This window comes from Nansenia antarctica, assembly GCF_963989245.1.
Source record: "Nansenia antarctica genome assembly, chromosome: 6".
In the NCBI taxonomy this organism is placed as follows: Eukaryota; Metazoa; Chordata; class Actinopteri; order Argentiniformes; family Microstomatidae; genus Nansenia; species Nansenia antarctica.
Genome location: NC_137676.1, coordinates 6,295,420 through 6,316,978, shown reverse-complemented (window position 1 = coordinate 6,316,978; position 21,559 = coordinate 6,295,420). Strand labels below are relative to the sequence as shown.

At 46.4% G+C, this 21,559-nt stretch overlaps 2 protein-coding genes across 3 annotated transcripts in view; one reads left to right on the top strand and one right to left on the bottom strand.

Annotated features, from left to right (window-relative positions):
* The first annotated feature begins 555 nt into the window (after window positions 1-555).
* On the top strand, window positions 556-9,813 carry LOC308161296 (poly(rC)-binding protein 2-like). Of its 2 annotated transcripts, none has more exons than XM_080535289.1 (13): window positions 556-671; window positions 1,498-1,662; window positions 2,114-2,137; window positions 2,448-2,480; window positions 2,660-2,776; window positions 3,204-3,335; window positions 4,273-4,401; window positions 4,996-5,070; window positions 6,831-6,872; window positions 7,912-7,984; window positions 8,107-8,162; window positions 8,347-8,516; window positions 8,911-9,813. In XM_080535289.1, the coding sequence occupies exons 2-13, from the start codon at window positions 1,507-1,509 to the stop codon at window positions 8,945-8,947; spliced, it is 1,044 nt and encodes a 347-aa protein (XP_080391415.1). In that variant the 5' UTR covers window positions 556-671; window positions 1,498-1,506; the 3' UTR covers window positions 8,948-9,813. The 2 variants fall into 2 exon arrangements, with proteins under 2 accessions (XP_080391415.1, XP_080391414.1); XM_080535288.1 differs by having other exon boundaries at window positions 6,831-6,890.
* Window positions 9,814-12,786: 2,973 nt separating this feature from the next.
* The window catches only part of map3k12 (mitogen-activated protein kinase kinase kinase 12), a gene marked incomplete at both ends in the record, with an annotated part of 9,329 nt that continues 556 nt past the window's right edge, over window positions 12,787-21,559 (bottom strand). The window contains 12 exons of the mRNA XM_080533544.1: window positions 12,787-12,960; window positions 13,549-13,849; window positions 14,330-14,397; window positions 14,501-15,254; window positions 15,824-15,958; window positions 16,547-16,663; window positions 17,842-17,951; window positions 18,385-18,493; window positions 18,844-19,002; window positions 19,241-19,399; window positions 19,598-19,789; window positions 20,188-20,371. Coding sequence (XP_080389670.1) covers window positions 12,787-12,960; window positions 13,549-13,849; window positions 14,330-14,397; window positions 14,501-15,254; window positions 15,824-15,958; window positions 16,547-16,663; window positions 17,842-17,951; window positions 18,385-18,493; window positions 18,844-19,002; window positions 19,241-19,399; window positions 19,598-19,789; window positions 20,188-20,371 — 2,462 coding nt within the window. The remainder of the gene's footprint in view (window positions 12,961-13,548; window positions 13,850-14,329; window positions 14,398-14,500; window positions 15,255-15,823; window positions 15,959-16,546; window positions 16,664-17,841; window positions 17,952-18,384; window positions 18,494-18,843; window positions 19,003-19,240; window positions 19,400-19,597; window positions 19,790-20,187; window positions 20,372-21,559) is intronic.

The window sequence follows — 21,559 nt, the reverse complement described above, 5'->3', positions numbered from 1 at the left end:
AGCCACAGATTTGTTCTCCCCCGTCAAAGTACAAAAAGATTTGGACAGTCCTTTGTTCCAGCTGCACTTCGACTCTACAACCAGGCCCTGCAGGGTGGGGGAGACCTGGAGCTGGAACTTTGGAACTTGGAACTTTTTACTTATTGAGCCTGCACTGTTTTATGTATTTTATTGAATGTTTTCTGTCTGCCCTAACTAAGCTGTTTGACAACAACATTTCCCCATTGGGGACAATAAAGGTTTTCAATCAATTGTATAGTATAGTATAGTGGATAGTGTACATAGTTTTTTTTTTTCAAGCACCAGGGGAGCCCCCCCTCCCAAATTTCGTTGTATGGTACCTGTACTATATCAATGACAATAAAGACCATTCATTAATTCATTCACTCTATGAAACAGGCCTTCATCGATCAGCTGACAGCAGTTCACAGCACAGGGTTTTAGTGGGCGGGGCTAACCCACGGGGGGGGGGGGCGTGTCGGTTCAGAGGTGGAAGTTGAACGCATTTCCCTCTTGTTGTCTTTTGTGCAGCTAAGCAGTCAGAGTGAATCCCGATCGAACAGACGCGTCTCTCTCCCTCTTCCCCGAGTCCTTTTAAACCTCTCCCCTTCCACCCTACCTGCCACCCTCCCACCCTTCCCCCCAAGAACACCTCTCCAGGCACGGATCAGGTAAGACTGACTGATGCCCTAACTAACTGCTGATGTTTCTGTTCATAGTGAAGGACAGGGTTAAACCCGAGCGCCTCGATTAGTTTGCTAGGCCGCAGCGAGCGGATTATCGTCCACAAGCTAGGCTATCCTCGGCTAGCATCGCTAGCTTGTTAGATCTGTACTCTCTCTGCTCCACAACCTCTAGTTAGCTCGTATAGCTGCTGCTAGCTCGCTGGCTAGGTGATTTGTTGGCGAAAGAAGTACTCTTCTAGCTAAACGATCACCTAAATGCTTGACACACTACTATAGCTATCCGAATAATCGTAAATCCGAAATCATGGCCAGTTTCATTGGTTCGTCTTTCCTTTTTCTTTCCAACTAGTTTGTTAAGCTAAACGCGTAAACGTAACGAGATGTGCTAGGCTGAGATGTCGTGTAGCTTAGCTGGTTTTTAAACACCGTTGCCAGAGCCAGCACACAGCACACAGCACACATATCCATATGCATAATGCATCTAACTAGCTTAATTGATTGTGGGATCCACGAACTAGATACATGACATGCGTGAGATAAGATAAACTATCTGTCAAAGTCATCCACGGCGTTCTGGACTTGAGTGATAAAAACTGATCTTCTCATCAGAAGGAGAGAGCTGCAATTTTAAGTTGATAGCCTATTATTTGATAGATAAATCATGTGTGATGTGATTCGTAGTTGTTACTGTGATTGACTGTTGTTTGATAATCTTTGCTGGTTAAGAACTTCTATTCAGCTGGTTTATTGTATAACTGCGGTAGTTGCTTGCAATTATGTTCACCTGTTCAATTCTCTCTTCTGCTCATAGTCCACAACTATGGAATCTCCTTCTCTTGCAGACCGGACACTTGTGACCGACGACTCCTCCTCTTCTTGGCCAGGCTATTCTACGGACACTGCAGCTATGGACACCGGTGTGGTTGAAGGAGGGCTCAATGTCACCCTTACCATTAGGCTACTCATGCATGGGAAGGTTAGTGTGCACAGAAGATGGATGGTGTGACCACAGCAGAAGCGGTTCCACTCACACACACCTCACACTCCTCCCTCCCCCCTGCCGAGACAACACACACACACACACACATGCACACTCCCAGGGAAAACAGAGCTCTGGGCGCAGGGTTAGCCCCCATCAGGCACAACCTGGACCCGTTAGGGGTTAAGTGCCTTGCTAAAGGGCCCAATGACAGTGGCCTTAGATCTGAAGCCAGCAACCCCTCCAGTCACCAGCTTCCTCCGGCTGTCTCTTTGGCTGGGGATTGAACCTGTTTATAGTCAAGCATAGATCTTACCTCTAACACATTGATGACGTATACTGAAGACACAACACCAGACATTTCACACGTTTTGATCCAGGAAAAATGTTAGCAAGTGAATTATGAAACACTTATTGTTTGTTTTTTTTGCTCTTTTTTTATCTGTAGGAGGTTGGAAGCATCATTGGAAAGGTGAGTGTTCTTTTTTCCTGATCTTTTCTTTTTCTCTACATTTTTGGCATTTTGCAGACGCCTTTATCCAAAATGACTTAAAACAAATACATTTGTCTAAGTAAGTGAATCATCTATCTATCAGTCATAGCAAGAAAAGGTAATCTATGCTCGGGTCAGGGGGTCATTGGCAGTTATAATGCTAAAAGAGGGAAGAATTAAGATTTTTATTTACCGTAGCTAAACTGTCGAGGGGAAGTTCTCAGTGTCAGGCTACTGCTCATTCCTGTCTGTTTTGTATTAATTGGTGTTTTTAACCCTTTCTCTGTAGAAAGGCGAATCAGTGAAGAAGATGAGAGAGGAGGTAAGCTTCGTATTGGGGGGGGTGGTGTTTGTATGGGGATTTTGGAAGGAGCCTGGCAGCAAAAAAAATAAAACATTCCTAGAAAATGTCCCTCTCTGATCATATTGAGTAATGCTTGACAGAGGACTGACTTATGATTCTAAAACCAGCATGTGTCACCCTTTCTCTCTCCTGTCCAGAGCGGTGCGCGAATCAACATCTCGGAGGGGAACTGCCCGGAGAGGATCATCACCCTGGCGGGCCCCACCACCGCCATCTTTAAGGCCTTCTCCATGATCATCGAGAAACTGGAGGAGGTTTGAATGACTTCTGACTGTTAGATCTCAAGCGTACGATCATGGACAAAAATATCGGAGAAGCGGTGCATTATCTGGTACTAGTAGAAGTGGTATATTATCTGACAGAAGTGCATGGGGTGCTGATATTTTCGTCCATGACTGTACATGATGTAGAATGCTTCCATCGGACTGGAAGGCTATTATGAGAGTTAAAAGCAAAAGTGTTTAACTCACTCATAAAAAACTGTCAGCCATATTTATGTTGCCTTAGAATAGCGCTAGAATCCACACACTGGCCATGAAGTTCCTCCTTATGACCATGTGCTGTCATAAGCTGCACCATTGTTGGGGCTATGATTTATAAGCTAGTGTGTAAAGTGGTCTACTGTAATTGCTTAAAAAAATGTTTTGCTTCAAGCCTCCATTATGGCTTTTCTCTCTGTAGGACATCAGCAGCTCAATGACGAACAGCACGGCCACCAGCAAACCACCAGTCACCCTGCGCATCGTCGTGCCCGCCAGCCAGTGTGGCTCGCTCATCGGCAAGGGCGGCTGCAAGATCAAAGAGATCAGGGAGGTGTGTGTATCTAAAAGGGGGGGGTAGAAACAGAGGTTTCATGATGACTTGCACTTAATGCACTGGTTTACATGGACATTCTAGATAGCATTGTAACTGCCAATGGCCCCTGGAATGTGTTGCGTCTCTCAACTACATCACTGTGTTCAGTCTCTCTACGTCACTGTGTTCAGTCTCTCTACATCACTGTGTTCAGTCTGTCTACATCACTGTGTTCAGTCTCTCTACATCACTGTGTTCAGTCTCTCTACATCACTGTGTTCAGTCTCTCTACGTCACTGTGTTCAGTCTCTCTACGTCACTGTGTTCAGTCTCTCTACATCACTGTGTTCAGTCTCTCTACGTCACTGTGTTCAGTCTCTCTACATCACTGTGTTCAGTCTCTCTACATCACTGTGTTCAGTCTGTCTACATCACTGTGTTCAGTCTCTCTACATCACTGTGTTCAGTCTCTCTACATCGCTGTGTTCAGTCTCTCTACATCACTGTGTTCAGTCTCTCTACATCGCTGTGTTCAGTCTCTCTACATCACTGTGTTCAGTCTCTCTACGTCACTGTGATCAGTCTCTACGTCACTGTGTTCAGTCTCTCTACATCACTGTGTTCAGTCTGTCTACATCACTGTGTTCAGTCTCTCTACATCACTGTGTTCAGTCTGTCTACATCACTGTGTTCAGTCTCTCTACATCACTGTGTTCAGTCTCTCTACGTCGCTGTGTTCAGTCTCTCTACATCACTGTGTTCAGTCTCTCTACGTCGCTGTGTTCAGTTGTGTTCATGTTCAGTCTCAACACAGTGACGTAGTTGAGACTGAACACAGTGACATAGTTGAGACTGACCACCGTAACTACGTCACTGTGTTCAGTTGTAAGGATCACCGTGTTGGAATCCGTAGAACTATTTTAATGTCCAAACCTCTGCCTGTGTTGTCTTCAAGTCGACAGGAGCTCAGGTCCAGGTGGCAGGGGACATGCTGCCTAACTCGACGGAGCGTGCCATCACCATAGCAGGGACCCCCCAGTCCATCATCGAGTGTGTCAAGCAGATTTGCGTGGTCATGCTCGAGGTAGGATGAATGGGACACACACGCACCATTACACTTAGTCATGCACTGCAAAAAGTAAATCTAAGTAAGATACATTATCTTAAATCAAGGCAATGTAATGTATGCTTGTTTTTCCGGTTTTTGAGAGCTGACTTTTTGCAGTGTGTTCTCTGTTTGATCTGGATTTTTCTGTTCTTGTTTAGCTCCCTTTTTTTTTATCACTTGAGTTTTTTTATTGGGTTTCAGCATAGACATGGACAGAACATCATATCGACATCTTAAAGAGTAAAACAAAGAGCAAAGAAACTTAGCATAACCCCTAAACAGATGGGTAAAAAAGTGAAAAGGAAAAGAAACAAAGCAAGAAAAAAGGGGGGAAAAAGATGTCCAGAGGTGTTTCAATAAACATGTTACTAGTCATATATTCTGATATTAAATTAGAAGGTGTCACGTTTCATACAAATGTTCAATGTTTCCCAGTATTTTTCAGTTCAGCTCCCTTTTTAAGTGCTTCGTTCTTCTCCACAAACCATACGTATACAAATGCAAAATAACTACTGCATTAATAAACATGTTGTCCATTTCTAATGGTTGATTGCTTGTCTTCCTCGTCAGTCTCCACCTAAGGGCGTAACCATCCCTTACAGACCCAAACCCTCAGGCTCCCCTGTCATCTTTGCAGGTGGTCAGGTAAATAAGACTTTTATAATAAGACTTAATGTCCTTCTGTCAATGGTTTTCCTAACGGTACTTCTCTTCTAAATATGCCTCCTCATCAGTTGTGTTGTTGTATATTGTTGTACTACATTATTGAGTATTCTTATCCCAGGATATTCTTACTGCGTTGTGTTCTTACACAACGAGTTCGTTTAGTTTTATGCTAATACATTTTTACACTGCCAAAGTGTGTTATACTGCGCTGTACAGATGTCAGCACCATTTCTAAATGCCCTGCGGAGTTTCTATTTTGGGGGGAGTGAGATGGCCTGAGGTAGTCTTGCAGTAGCTGTCAGATGGCTTCCAGCTAGAGGGCGCATGTGCGTCACACGTTATGTCCCCCTGATCGTTATACACGATCCATGTGTGTGTGTGTGTGTGTGTGTGTGTGTGTGTGTGTGTGTGGATGTCTGAAACACCCCGTAGCATTGTTCCCATTGTTAACATTCAAGGACGTGTGTGTGTGTTGTTCGCATGCGTGCGTCTGTGTGTGTGTCGCTCGCTCGCTGGCGTGTGTGTGTGTGTGTGTGTCGCATGTGTGTGTGTGTGATTGCGAGTGTCTGCGTGCGTCTGTGTGTGTGTGTTGTTCGCGTGTCTGTGTGTGTGTCGCTCGTGTGTGTGTGTGTGTGTGTGTGTGTGTTAGGGCTGCACGATTTGGGGAAAAAATCGAATTGCGATTATTTGGACAGATATCGCGATTGCGATTAATTTGCGATTATTATTTTTTTAAATAGCAAAAAAAAAAAAAAAAAAAAAAAAAAAACGTTTTTGTAAAGTGTGGCCATATCTCCGGCTAGGAAGGTCGTATCAACGTGCAGTTTGTTTGTACGTCTTCAGGGGACTTAGAGGCTCCCTCCTCTAGCACCCCCACAGCCCGAGCTACGAGTGAAAGAACTAAACTTACATTGGGTTGCTTTAAAGTTGGGTTGCTTTAAAATCAAGCTTCAGATTAAAACATGTGATGGAGCATTACTAACCTGACTCAGGTGGTTTGTTTCACACAACCATCTAGGAAAGCTTAATTGGAAGCTGTTTGGAAAAGGGCAGGTACTTTCAAAAAATACTTGGCAGGTGATTGGATGAATCTATCTATTTTCAGAGAGCATTACCACATGATACCATCAAACTACTTCTGCTGAAGCCATTATCCACCATGAATGTTGCTATTGCTAGCTACCGAAACGTGGGCGTTTCACGTGCGATGTTGTTGGTGTGCGTTCATTGACGTTGACGTTCATTGACGTTCACGTTCATTGTTGACGTTCATTGTTGACGTTCATTGACGTTGACGTTCATTGACGTTGAATCCGACGCGCTGTATGACGTATCCCATACGGGTAGTGGTGGTCTAGTGAGTTGGACTTGTGATCGGAAGGTTGTGTGAGTTCAAATCCCGCCTGAAACCACACCACTACTAGTGTGCCCTTGAGTAAGGCACTTAGCCCTCAGTTACTCCAGGGGGAATGTCCCTGTAATTCGTAATTGTAAATCGCTTTGGATTAAAAGCGTCAGCTAAATAGCAAAAAAAAAAAAAAAAAAAAAAAAATCGCAGGCAAATCGCAGGCTTTGCGATTAGCTAATCGCATAATTTCAAATCGCGATTTCGATTTAAAATCGATTAATCGTGCAGCCCTAGTGTGTGTGTGATTGCGAGTGTTTGTGTGTCGCTCGCGTGCTCTCTCTCTGTGACGTTTTTTCCTTGCACCCTCCTAAGTGCTGTTCTCTGGTTGCAGGCATATGCTGTCCAAGGGCAGCACGCCATCCCACAGCCTGACGTAAGTGAAGGTCCTTCTGTAAGTGAGCCCATATATCTACACATACAGTGAACGGTCCTGGCTAGCCATGGCACCGTCTCTCTCTCTCTTCCATGCTGTCCCTTCTGTTCTTTCCTACAACCACCTCTGCTACATTTGAATTGCAGTAAATCACGTGAAACAATTAGTTGTAAAATGTTTTAGATTGTACATTTTGTAATTATTTATTGTATATAATATTTTTTAAATTGTATAATAACAGTTTTTTTTAATGCTGCTCCATCTTTCATTCCTTTCACGATTTCCTTCATTACCACTGTAAATAAATGATTGTGACGATAACGGAAAGTTAAATGATTTATTAATTTAATGTATTAATTATATTTATTTAGATATGTATGTACACTCACTGAGCACTTTATTAGGAAGACTATACTAATACAGCGTAGGGCTTCCCGTTGCTCTCAAAACAGGCTCAACTCTTTGTGGCATCGATTCCATGATTACATGTTGGAAACATTCCTTTGAGACATTCCTTTGAACATTGCCATGTTCATGAAACCAGTTTGAGACGACTTTTGCTTTGTGGCATGGTGTATAAGCATGCTGGAAATAGCCATTAGCCATTAGAAGATGGGTAAATTGTGGCCATGAAGGGATGCACATGGTCAGCAACAATACTCAAATAGGCTGTGGCATTCAAGCGATGATGGATTTGTATTAACGGGCCCGAAGTGTGCCAAGAAAACATTCCCCACACCGTTACACCACTTCCTTGAACGAAAAGGTGTACAGGTGTTCCTAATAAAGTGTTCGGTGAGTCTATAATAATCCTGTGGTATCTTCTCTGTCAAACCAATAGCATTCACTTTGATGCTGTAATGCCACAGTAGTGATTGACGCTGCATAGCTCTGTACAACATGCTGTCATTTACCACTGTGTTAAGTACTGTTTGACTAATCGTGGTGTCTCTCTCTCTCTATACATAATCATTCTTTCTTGCTTCCTTTTTTTCCTCTCTCTCTCTCTCTTTCTCACCCCCTCCCTCCTTCCCTACAGCTCACCAAACTTCACCAGCTGGCCATGCAGCAGAGTCCCTTCCCCATCGCCCAGAGCAACCAGGGCTTCCAGGGTGAGTGGAGAGAGAGAGGGGAAGAGGAGGCCATGTTTCATATTACGTGCTGTTTACTGTACTGTACTGTGTGGGCAAGTGTCTTTTGTTTCCATCCACATGGGTTTTCTTGCTCTTTGCAGGTGGGATGGATGCATCCGCACAAAATAGCTCCCATGAGCTTACCATTCCAAATGACGTAAGTGTCTCTGCTTTTAGTTTGACCCTAGTTAGGTTTCTTTTTGTTCTATTTTTTTTACTGATAAAAATAAATGTACTTTGTGTAAAGTGCCCAAGTGTACTTTGCTCTCCTCAGTGTGTGTGTGACTGAAATGTATTAAACTGTCTTTCTGTGTTGGCCCTCTTCTCTGTTCTTCCATCAGCTGATTGGCTGCATCATCGGCCGCCAGGGGGCTAAGATCAATGAGATCCGGCAGATGTCCGGGGCTCAGATAAAGATCGCTAACCCCGTGGAGGGTTCTTCTGACAGGCAGGTCACCATCACTGGCTCCCCTGCCAGCATCAGTCTGGCGGAGTACCTGATCAACGCCAGGTAAGCCACTCGCTGCCTGGTGGAATACCGCATGGGCCACCCAATTCATCCAAATGCAATTCCTTACAGTTGCCTGTTTTCATGGGAGTTGATCTTGCTTTGGTCAGGGAACAGATTGACATTGGAATCCTCAATAATAATAATTTTTATACATATGTTACGGTACATGTGGGAAAACGGTACATGTGGGAAAACTAGGGTTCGGTGCTAGGGTGCTACGGTTAGGGTTAGGATTAGGGTTAGGGTTAGACATGCCAGCATGTACCGTCGACGTAGCACCTAACCCTAATCCTAGTTTTCCCACGTACCGTAACATATATATTTAAAAGAAGAAAAAGGAATTGTCAATCTGTTTGAATGAGCTTTTCCCTTGTGCTTTTTTGTGTTGCTGTAGGCTGTCCTCTGAAGCTACTGGACTCGCAACCAACTGAGCTGGAGGACCTTCATCAGCACCTAACGTAACCCCCCCTACTTTTTACCGAGAGGTCCCTCACTGAAGTTAATGCAAAAACCAAGTATTCTGGACTTACCGTTTTCTCCTTCCTTTGGTTAAACAGCTGCTCCGCTGTAAATTACATCAATGTTATTGGTATTTTATTTATTTATTATGTTTTTAAATTCCCTTTGCATATAGTTTTGTAAAGATGTTTTCCTTTGGTTGTTATATTTTGGTGTATTTTCCGTTATGACCTTCTTAATATAGCTGAAGAAAAAAAACTGTTTTGGAAAAATCTGAAAAGGCATATAATGTGTTTTTTATGTCAGATTTTTCATAGAAAATGTAAAAATGAAGAAAAAAAGGATTCATTGACATTTTAGATGGACTGTTCCTTCCCTGCATCTGATGAATTTCTATCTGTATTTATTTTTATTTAAAACACCACTCCTTGTGTTAGTGTTCATTGATATTTGCCATTCTTTACCTAAAGCTGAACTTCCTGTATGAGACATTGTGGGTAATGGGTATACGTGGGTGTAAATGATGTACTCTTAAGATGTAATGATAGACAATAATGTCTAAGATTAATTGAAATTTGAGGAGTATTTTAAACTGCATTATATGTCACTTCTTTTATTTGCTGTACAATTCTTTTGTGTCATTCCTGTGTTTCCATCCGTTTTTTTTATTTCTCAATCAGAACATTTGAGTGTCATTGCGTACTGGATTCTGGTTGGCTGGGTGGGTGTCATGGTTACCTGGAGACAGGGGGCAGGAGGAAATAAGATTTTCTTTCTCTGAAATTACTAAGATGATGATAATAATGGTAATAATGTTGAAATGTTTGTTTTAAATAGAGAAAATATTTTTTTTAACTGCAGGGGTGGGGGGGAATGCTGCAAGGGGTGCAACTAAAAAGAGACATTGGTATTGAAATGATCATACTGAGGTATTCATTTAAAAAGAACTAGAAGGAATATTAAAGAATTAACACTACCGGTAGTTTCCTGCTCTCTCCTTTGCCTGGGTCAGATTTTATTTTGTATTATTCTTTGCAGGATTGAAGAAACTCACGTTTTTTGTGCACGTTTTCAAAATATTGTAGATTTGGGTGCAATTGAATTGTTGAAGAACTTAAATACAGAAATAAAAAGATGTGAAATGCTAAAACCTATCCTATCCTATGTCTCTGTGTTGTTTTTCCTCATTAAAGTACCTGTCAGGCGATAAATAACATGAGCTTGGTAAATTTCCCTGGTAAACAGACAACTGTTTTCGTAGTTTGTTTGAGCTAGAATTCCAGCCCTTTCACTGTATGCCAAAATACGTTTTCAGTTTGTTTTCCCTGCCTTGTTTTGGTAATTGGAGATCTCTTTCCTGGCATCACTTATTACAAGGAGAATTACAGAACACATGACTTCCAATGACTGAACAAATTCAATTGATTTGCACAGACTAAAACTAACTATGGAGGCGGCGGTAGCCTAGGGGTTAGAGAGGCAGGTAGCCTAGGGGTTAGAGACGCAGGTAGCCTAGGGGTTAGAGAAGCAGGTAGCTGAGGGGTTAGAGAGGCAGGTAGCCTAGGGGTTAGAGAGGCAGGTAGCCTAGAGGTTAGAGAGGCAGGTAGCCTAGGGGTTAGAGAGGCAGGTAGCCGAGGGGTTAGAGAGGCAGGTAGCCTAGGGGTTAGAGAAGCAGGTAGCCGAGGGGTTAGAGAGGCAGGTAGTCTAGGGGTTAGAGAGGCAGGTAGCCGAGGGGTTAGAGAGGCAGGTAGCAGAGGGGTTAGAGAGGCAGGTAGCCTAAGGGTTAGAGAGACCGGCTAGCAATCGGAAGGTAGCTGGTTTGATCCGTGCCTCAGGAGGGAGCTGCATGTGCCCTTGAGCAAGGCATTTAACCCCTAATTGTTCTAGGAACACCGACTATGGCTGACCCTGTGCCTATAGCAGAAACAAATGAACAATCCTATTGACAAACTATTGACTGATTGCATAGAAAATAAAACATTCAAATAAAACATTCTTCATTCTTCTTCCTCAACAAGTTTCACAATTTAACACAGTCTTCACACCTCAGCATTTTTACCAATACAGTTTTTTTGTTTTTATTATTGTTGCTCATCATATTTAGATTTTTTGTTGATATAATTCCTATGTTACAGTTACAATGTGCAATGCTGTATAAAAACAAAACCTCTATTGAAATTCAAATGATACTTACTATTCCACTACCACCAGAGAGCACTATTATATCCCTTCTGGGGACTTCCTTTGTGATCTTAAAGGGATGAGTATTCAGAACTCAGTGGTAGGATAAAAAAGTATGACTTCAACATTACCACCTAATCATGGAGCATCATGTTTGATAGAGTAAAACATGTCGGTGAGTTGTTCATTCCACTTTGACATCATTCTTTTTTTTTTTTTTAAGTGCCAACATCAATTCATTTAACAAAAATTGCTATTGAAATAATAATTTCAGGATAAAAAAGTGTAAACCTTCTCACAAAATATAAAACGGACACATCCAAAACTTAAAATATAAACATGTGTAGTCATGCGTCTGGTCATTGGGCTGCATACAACTTAATCAGTTCTTATCTTACACATAAAATACATTTTAAATGTTTCTTTTCTGATGTGATATGTTGTGGATATATCTACATTATTATAGTATGGGACACGTTAGTGTGTTGGACATTGGGCTCCGCAGACATGATGCGTGACCAGGCTGTGACCGGACCATCGTAGTGCTACAGCCTGTTCAGTAGGCATCTTCAGTTAGAAAGTTTATAGTGTACTTAAAATGCTGCAGTCATACGAGATACGCCTTTTCCATGTTATATGATATCAATGCATCACTGCACCATAATCAGGAACTCAATTCCGATTTTAGTCCTGCAATTTAATGAAGCAGGTAACTGGGATGGGCTGTATAAATGAAATGTAATCAATTACCCTGAACAGCATGGTTGAGCTACAGATTTTGCAGTACGGATGAGATATTGAAATTTGTCGCTTACTGCATACATTTAAACAGTATGACCTAAATAGTATAATGTAGTATGGTTAGCATACGGTATGTACTTTTAGTAATCAGTAGGCAGTATGATTGTTCGGTCACGGCCCAGTTGTCAGGGAATGTGTGTGTGTGTGTGTGTGTGTCTGTGTCTGTGTCTGTGTCTGTGTCTGTGTCTGTGTCTGTATCTGTGTCTGTGTCTGTGTGTGTGTGTGTGTGTGTGTGTGTGTGTGTGTGTGTGTGTGTCTGTGTGTGTGTGTCTGTGTGTGTGTGTGTGGTCACATGTTTGTGCAGGTGTGTGTCTGTGTGTATGTGTGTGTCTGTGAGTTTTTTTTGCTGAACTGGAGCAGTGGCTAAAGGTACCTGGTTAAACCCTCTATTTAAAAACCCCACTAAACTTAAATTATAATGGGCCGGCTTCACACACAAGGCTTAAGCCTAGTCCTGGAACTAAATCACACTTTCAATGTCAAATCTCCATTGAAGACACTTTTCAGTCCAGGATTAGGCCTAAGCCTTGTCTGTGAAACCGGCCCCTAGTGTCAGATGTCACAAGCTGCCATAACAGCTGCTGTCAGTTTATGACAAACCACCTGCGCTGTCTTACGGTAGGTCTGCTAACTAACAGACCCATATTGCTGTGCACGAGACACCATTTTGTTAACTTGGCATAGTCTGAGCTCAGTTGATATGACCCTCATGACATCGGTATCATGTCCTGCTCTGACAGACTGGTGTCGGCTCCGTGGATGGTTTGTTCACTGCAAAGGTAGCTGTCGTTTTTTTTTTTTCTACGAGTGTCCTGTGGTACTGTGGGCCTTACGGCGGGCCGGTGTGAGGTCCGGACTGGGACCACCCGGAGGGCGGTGGCCCTTGAGGAGGTGGTGGTGGTGCCCAGGCCCCGGCACTGGGTGGGCGACTGGGCTCTCCGCTTCCTGACTGGTCGAGCTCGACGCTGTCGCAGTCCGAGTCGTCACACCCGAGAGCCCGAGTCTGAGAGGTGGAGACAGAGAGAGAGAGAGAGAGAGAGAGAGAGAGATAAGAATCTCTATGAATACAACTGGTTACTCTGGCAAAAGGACATGAACGTCACATTATGTTACTGTAGGGGACAGATAACTAGAACTCTAGGGGAGTCTGGTTTCACAGACAAGACTTAAGACGCGTAGTCCTGGACTAAATCACCCTTTCGATGTCAAATCTCCATGATCGCCTTTGAAACCACCTTTTTTCGTCTGTGAAACCGGCCCAACATGATCTCACTCTAGCAAAAGGACATTTTAGCGGACAGCCCAGTAAACAAAGAGTCCAAAAGATGTCCTCCGGGAAGCCGGAATGTGGGTTCAGATGACGTCTTTCTAGGACGTCCAGGTGATGTCTTTCTAGGATGTCCAGATGACGTCTTTAGGACGATTCTGTAGTCCATAAGACATCCTAAAGACGTCACCTGGACGTCCTAGAAAGACGTCATCTGAACCCACATTCCAGCTTCCGTGAGGACGTCTTTTGGACTCTTTGTTTACTGGGAGACATCTATAACTCGAGATGTAGAGTCAGACCAGGGACGATGCTGGCATTTACCTCATTGGGATTCTGCCCTGCGTCGAGCTGAGCCTTGGCTTGACCCGGAGCGCCTTCTCTCTCTGACAGGCCGTCAGACGCCTGGCCCGCCGGGTCGGTGTTGTCTGCCGGAATCTCTGACCCCTGAGACAGGAGGTCGTCGCTGCGGTCGTCCAGCCGCTCGTCCGTGTTGGTGCTGACCACGTCAGGCGTGCCACTGTGGGAGAGGTCCGTGGTGTGACCCTCCTCGCTGTCCGACACGGAGAGGTTCTCTGAGCTGAAGGTGGAGACCGACGGGCATTTGATGATGCTGGTCGGACGTCTGGGGGGGGGGGGGGGGGATTGAGGAGCGAGATAAACAAAAACCATCATTCTGATTTCAGTTCATTCATTGCAAAATGCGTATTCAAGTTTCAAGTTCGAGTTTATTGTCATATGTATTAATGCAATGACGTTCTTCGGCCTCGCCTCTCTCTGTAGTATCACACACAACAAACATAGTCCACAATACAAACAAGACGACGATACAGTACAAGGTGCTTAGTGCAGGGTTCATGTTGCATATCTCCTTCACAAAATCCTAAATCTAAGCAGAGTAACTGATACTTATGCTACACAGAACGTGCTTCGAAATAGATCAGAAACCGTTGTTCTCATGTAGTTTTCGGCCCTGAATGCTCCTACTATGACATCACATGTCCACTCAGAGAGACACAAGAAAGGGAGGAATATTAAAGAACGCTACTCTCCTGGTAGTGTGGCTCTTTAGCTTTTAGCTTCTGAAGAACAGCGAGTTACTCACCGTCTCCGTGGCAACTCGACTTCACTGTCAACCTCCCCCTCTTCCTCTTCTGACGACACGCCGCGCCTCTGTGAACAGTGTCCAGAGACACGACAGACACGAGTCAGAGAGAGACACAAGTAAAAGGAAGTAGAGTCATGTGATTGGTGCTTTTCTTTTGGTGTGTCGTACCTGTTTGCGTGTGATAGCTGCCCTGTACAGGATGGCTGAGGGCGTGAGGTGCTGACTCCCGATGCCCCCTGAGGCCCCCCGGGGCAACCTCACAGCCCCCGCCCCCTCATCCTTATCCTCCCCGTACGGCACGCCCGGCATGGACGCCCTCCTCGCCGCCGCCGCCCCCCTCCCGCAGGGCGAGTCCGGGCTGCTGGAGAAGGGGAACGAGGCGGCGTCCTCGCTGGGCGTGTCGCTGCGCGGGGGGGTCTCCGTGAGGTCGTCCAGACCCGCCGCGCCACCCCCCTCCGCCGCTCCCCCCAAGCCCGCGGAGGCGCTCAGGCTGCCCCCTCTCTCCAGCCCCCCCCCCGCGGAGGGCTCCCTCTTCTTCCCCCCCTGGCCCCCCCCCCCCTCGGCCTCCAGCGTGGTGCAGATGAGGAGGTCGGGGCTGGAGGAGGAGAGCTGCCTCGGCTGCTGCTGCTCGTGGCCCAGCCCGCGGAGGGCGGAGCTGGGGTCCAGGAGCTGCTTGGAGGGGCCCGTGGTGGAGGCGTTGGCCGGGGTGGAGGTGTCCCCTCCCCCGCCGGGGGAGGACTGAGTGGCCTTCAGGCCCGCCAGGTCCCCGCTACTGCCCTTGCCGGGCTTGCGGTGGCGGGTCTTGACCCTCCGTGAGCGGCTGGGGGACGTGGAGCCCCGGTTGGTGCAGGAGGGGATGGTGACCTGCATCACGGAGGGATCCAACTTGGGGATGATGACCTCCGACTTGAGGATGTCCGGCCTGAGGGAATAGGATGGAATAGTCAAGCATAGTCATGAAAACATCATCGAGAACATACTACACAGAGAGTTGTAGTACGTTTTTTTTCTTCATTTCTGCTTTATTAGGATAGAGACAGTAGAGATTGACAGGAAGGATGAATGAGAGAGGGGAGGGATGACATGCAGGATAGGTCGATGGCCAGAATTGAATACCCTGCGATTATAACCCTGGTTATACAGTATATATGTGACACAGTCTGATCATTTGGTCCGCATGTCGGCAACCACAGAACTATGTTTCAACATGGTTGAGAATCACAGCACAAACTCGCTAGTCAAGCCAAAATACTGCAACGAAATGGATTGGGTGAGTAATCCCCACTGCTACCTAGCTAACTGTAACACTACATTGTTAGCAGGCTCACAAAACAAGCTGTGTTAGTTGTCTAGCGATGTGTCATTGATTTTCAACAACGCGGAAGTGTATGAAAAGAAAAGTCCGATCATTACATCAGATCCCGACATGAGGACCAAAGCATTAGAACGTGTCACATATAACTATTGGGGAATGGGGGACTGACATCTCACCTCTTTCCGGAGGGGAGTTTCTGTGGGACGTTTCTCTTCTTGATGAGCTTGTCCATGGAGTTGGTGGAGCCGGTCTGTCTGGAGCTGTGGTTCTTGATCAACACCGGATACTTCTTATCTAAAGACTGCTCTCTCCTGGGAACACAGGAACATGATTTCTGTATCTCAGTCACCGTACATCATTGAATAACCTCTATTTTGTACATACTGTATTGTGTATACTACCATTGGTTCTGTTTGATATCAGTGTCGTTTTTTACATTTCAGACATTTGTTTGGCATTAAGCAGATGCCTTTATCCAAAGCGACAAATACAATTTGTCTAAGTAAGCGAATCATCTACCCATTAGTCATCATAAGAAATAGTCATCGATCGAGGCCATTGGCAGCTACAATGCTAGAAGAAGGAAGATCATTTTTTTGATAGATTAATGTGTCATAGCCCTTTTTATTAAAGTTTTTTTTTTCTGAGTGGGGCAGTCCCACTCATATTTTTCGTTTTATCGACAGATACATTAGAGATTTAGACAGGAAGGATGGGTGAGAGAGAGAGGAGGGATGACATGCAGGATATGTCCACAGCCAGAATCAAACTGGGAACCCTGTTACGGTTACGTGGTCGACGCTTAACCCGCTATGCCACCTAAGCACGCCCCCTCATAGCCCTTTTGACTATGACGAACAAAAGCCGGTAAAGGCGGACGTTTGATCCGACGGCGTTACCTCTGCAGCTCCTTCTCTTTGAGCTCCAGCTGCAGCATGACGGCGTTCAGCTCCATGTAGAGGTTGTTGGCCCGCTCCAGCTTCCTCTCGTAGTGCTCACGGATGTCCAGAGCGTGCCTGAATAGAAAAACATGCCACTAATGACTCCACGCTTTCACATGAGGGCACCCAAATGCTATATAATAGAAATGCACTCAGGGCCATTTTTTGTTCCATCTACTGTACTGTAAAGGGGGTAGATAAAGGGAAGGACGTTGAAAAAAAAAAAGAAAGAAAGAATGAACTGGGTATGTTATATTTGAGGTCAGGACAGTCAAACCGTGCTCATAAATAAACCATGCTGCCGGTTACATGACTGCTGTGCATTAGCGGGTTTTCATTCACAGTTTGAGCTGTTGAGTGTTGACTGAAGTGTGAGAGCGACTATTCCGACAGAGACGGAGAGAAGAAGAGAAGTCGTTGGCGGTTGGCACGCTGCCTGGGTACAGAGCCTGGATACAGAGCACCCTGGGTACAGAGCCTGGGTGCAGAGCCTGGGTATAGAGCCTGGGTATAGAGCCTGGGTATAGAGCCTGGGTACAGAGCCTGGATACAGAGCACCCTGGGTATAGAGCCTGGGTACAGAGCCTGGGTACAGAGCCTGGGTACAGAGCCTGGGTACAGAGCCTGGGTACAGAGCCTGGGTACAGAGCCTGGGTATAGAGCCTGGGTACAGAGCCTGGGTACAGAGCCTGGGTACAGAGCCTGGGTACAGAGCCTGGGTACAGAGGCTGGATACAGAGCACCCTGGGTACAGAGCCTGGGTACAGAGCCTGGGTACAGAGCCTGGGTACAGAGGCTGGATACAGAGCACCCTGGGTACAGAGCCTGGGTACAGAGCCTGGGTATAGAGCCTGGGTACAGAGCCTGGATACAGACCACCCTGGGTACAGAGCCTGGGTACAGAGCCTGGGTACAGAGCCTGGGTACAGAGCCTGGGTACAGAGCCTGGGTACAGAGCACCCTGGGTACAGAGCCTGGGTACAGAGCCTGGGTATAGAGCCTGGGTATAGAGCCTGGGTATAGAGCCTGGGTATAGAGCCTGGGTACAGAGCCTGGGTACAGAGCCTGGGTACAGAGCCTGGGTATAGAGCCTGGGTACAGAGCCTGGGTACAGAGCCTGGTACAGAGCACCCTTGGTACAGACCACCCTGGGTACAGAGCCTGGGTACAGAGCCTGGGTACAGAGCCTGGGTACAGACCCAGGGTATAGAGCCTGGGTACAGAGCCTGGTACAGAGCACCCTTGGTACAGACCTGAGCTCCTCTCTGCGCCGGTTGATCAGCTCCTCGTCCAGGCGGTGCAGGCAGGTTCCCTCCGACTTGATCTTCTCAAAGTGCTGCTTCACCTCCTCCCGCCACTCAGCCTGTAGACCGTACAGTACACACACACGCACACACTGAGTGTGTGTGTGTGTGTGTGTGTGTGTGTGCGTGTGTGTGTGTGTGTGTGTGTGTGTGTGCATGTGTGTGTGTGTGTGCCTGTGTGTGTTAGCGCCATGCTCTACCAACTGAGCCACAGAGGACCACAACTGAGTGTGTGTGTGTGTGTGTGTGTGTGTGTGTGTGTGTGTGTGTGTGTGTGTGTGTGTGTGTGTGCGTGCGTGCGTGCGTGTGTGTGTGTGTGTGTGTGTGTGTGTGTGTGTGTGCGTGTGTGTGTGCGTGTGTGCGTGTGTGTGTGTGTGTGTGTGTACATGCATGTCTGTGTGTGTGTGTGTGCATACATGTGCGTGCATGCATGTCTGTGTGTGTGTGTGTGTGTGTGTGTGTGTGTGTGTGTGATTGCAAATTGGACACTACCTGAGACTTGAAGTAGGTCTCTTGTGGGGTGGAGAGCAGATCAGCTGAGGCGATGTCTAGATGGAGGAGGATCTGACGGAAAGACGGTCTGTTCCTGGGTTTACAGTTCCTGCAGAGTCAGGAGGAGATTTCCATTTAAAAATCTACTGTCAAAATGGGTTCTCTTCCCTCTTCCCTCTACCTCTCTCCTCCTACTCTCCTTCCCGCTGTTCCTGCCATCTCTCCCTCCCTCCATCTCTCCATCCCTCCATCTCTCCCTCCCTCCATCTCTCCATCCCTCCATCTCTCCCTCCCTCCATCTCTCCCTCCCTCCATCTCTCCATCCCTCCATCTCTCCCTCCCTCCATCTCTCCATCCCTCCATCTCTCCCTCCCTCCATCTCTCCATCCCTCCATCTCTCCCTCCCTCCATCTCTCCCTCCCTCCATCTCTCCATCCCTCCATCTCTCCCTCCACTCACCAGCACTGTCTCAGGAGGATTTTGAAGCCGTCCGGGCAGCTCTCAGGTATGGGGAGCTGCAGGCTGTTGTTGCCCACGCCCCAGATGATGGCGGAGGAGTCCACGTCCTTATAGGGGACCTCCCCGGTCAGCATCTCCCAAAGCACCACCCCGAAAGACCTGCAGATCACAAGGTAAGTTAGTCAGTTAGCTAGCTAGCATAATCTGAGGTAGAGAGATGTTGAGATGTTTGTTTGATCTCTTGTTGTTCATTTAAGCAACCCCCCAAAAAAGGAAAAAGAGGATATACACCTCTTGTATATTGTAATTGTGATGTGTTATACTGTATGCCCTTTGTCCTAAATGTATGTGCATATTATATCAAATAACATACTTTATCACAGATTATGTGATTTACCATATGTCCACCTTTTCTGACACCGGCTCGTTCCGAATGACCTCGGGGGCCATCCAGGCCACCGTACCAGCGAAGGACATTTTAGTGCTCTTGTCACTGAGCTCTTTGGATGTGCCGAAGTCGGAGATCTTCACCAGGTCATCATGGGTAATCAGCATGCTGTTACGAATGAGAGGGAGGTGAGGAAAGCAGACGACTAAAAGGACAACCCTCTCCTGGGGGCGCCCCAGCCGCTCCACATATTTGATCTGTTCCACCACCAGCACACCTGATTCAACTAATCAAGTACAAACCATAATCTTTAGGTGGATGGTTTTGATAGTATCGAGGCCGGTGTCACTCAGCACAGAGACTCACTTGGGAGACTTGAGGTCTCGGTGGATGATCTTGTGGAGGTGCAGGTAGTTCATGCCCCCTGCGATGCCCATGGCCCAGTCCACCATGAGGGAGGGGGTGATCTTACGCCCGGCCCTGAGCACCTCGTACAGCTGTCCCTGGGCACAGTACTCCATCAGGATACAGTAACACGGGGCCTGGGTGCATATGCCCCTGAGACAGACAGGGAGACAGATGAGGAGGTGAGGGAGGGAGGATTGAGGGAGGTAAAAAAAACACACACAAAAGACACATTTGCAGGGACAATCTCCCTGGAGTAACTTAGAGCTAATTGCCTTACTCAAGAGCACACTACTGGTGGTGTTCCCAGGTGGGATTTGAACTCATGACCTTCTGATCACCAGTCCAACTCACTATCCACTATCCACAAGGCTACCACTACTCGTTATTAGGTTTTTAGTGGTAATGTTAAAGTTAAAGGCCGATTCTTCTGCCATATGGTCATGCTGATAGGCTGGTTACTTAATACCTAGCTGAGCTAGGGTAACCCCCACCAATGTGGTACAACATATTATATTTTCTTTAGGTTAGTGTTAGATGAGTTTCCTCACTTGAAGGTGATGATGTTGGGGTGCTTGAGTTTACGGAGGTGCTTGATCTCAGTCTCTTTGATGTCCCGGACCTTCTTAACGGCCACGTCCTCTCCGTGGTACTTCCCCAGGAAGACAGCCCCCTGGGCCCCGCTGCCCACCCACTGCAGGTCCGAGATCTCCTCGAACGGAACCTCCCAGGTTTCTTAACAGTAAAGGGAAGAAGTAGTTTTTTTTACATTTGAACCATTTAGCTTAGATGCTTTTATCCAATGTGACTTACAATTACAGATTACAGGGACAGTCTCCCTGGAGAAAATTAGGGCTAAGTGCCTTACTCAAGGGCACACTAGTGGTGGTGTTCCCAGGTGGGATTTGAACTCTGATCACCTTCTGATCACCAGTCCAACTCACTACCACGCTAGACCACCACTACCACACCAGAAGGTGTCAGGAAGACAGAGATTCAGTCGTTCAAACAGCTGAGATGCAGTATTGTTATCTAGTAATTACACACATTGATTTTATGAAGTACATGGTGGATGCACAGGTAATAAACCAGCCAGCAATTTCTATAGGTGACGGTAATGGTAGTTGTTATACCCCCAATGCTGTAAGCACAGCGGTGTAGAACAGCGTAGGTGCTGACTATGTGCTGCAGAGAGTATGGTGGCAGTCGGAGGAGGAAGATGGAAAGGGAAACAGCTGCACATCTCTCAAAGCTAATCTCTCCATTATCTGTCATGAGAGTAACACGAATGACTGAGAGTTAACTCCGACACCGTGAGAGAAAGAGAAGAGCCTTGGGGGGAAATAAACAGGGAGAAACAAGCAGCTCAATCCTTCATGAGGTCCACTGAAGTGATGATGTGGTCCCTGGAGAACTGCTTGCCTATGGCGGCAGCTGTGTGTCTGATCTCCCCCCCCACCCCCCCGCCCCCGCCCCCAAGGCAGCTGTGAGTCCCTACTGTACTGTAGCTAAGGCTTCATGAATGAGGTGTTCTGCACACAGAGGCAGGGTCAGGCCCTGTGTAGAGCGAGTGGCGAGACACGGCGTGGCGGTCGCCCGGGTTAGCGAGAGACGCCAGAGAGAGACAGCAGAGAGATGGAAATGGAAGCTGAAATAAGCCTCTCTCTTTTCTACCCCGATGAAAAGGATGGAGAGATGAACAGCATCTCCAGATTGAACCTTTTATTAGATGTAATGCATTGCCATGGTTACGGATTTACCTCAACTACTTGGTACAGTGAATGACTAACAGTTCCGAGTGACAAAAGACTGTGCCCTGGATTTTCATACACCAATTAAACAATGCCCTTAGTGTAACCTCTCTGGGTTATTTTGCGTGAGGGTAGATGTAGATGAGGCATTGGCATTCTGTACGTGACTCAT

Bases quoted from the DNA above. Each gene is read 5' to 3' on its own strand.
- LOC308161296 (XM_080535288.1), top strand. From the start codon at position 1,507: ATGGAATCTCCTTCTCTTGCAGACCGGACACTTGTGACCGACGACTCC. The intron at 2,777-3,203 runs GTTTGAATGACT...TTCTCTCTGTAG, and splicing joins TCATCGAGAAACTGGAGGAG to GACATCAGCAGCTCAATGAC. The intron at 8,163-8,346 runs GTAAGTGTCTCT...TTCTTCCATCAG, and splicing joins AGCTTACCATTCCAAATGAC to CTGATTGGCTGCATCATCGG.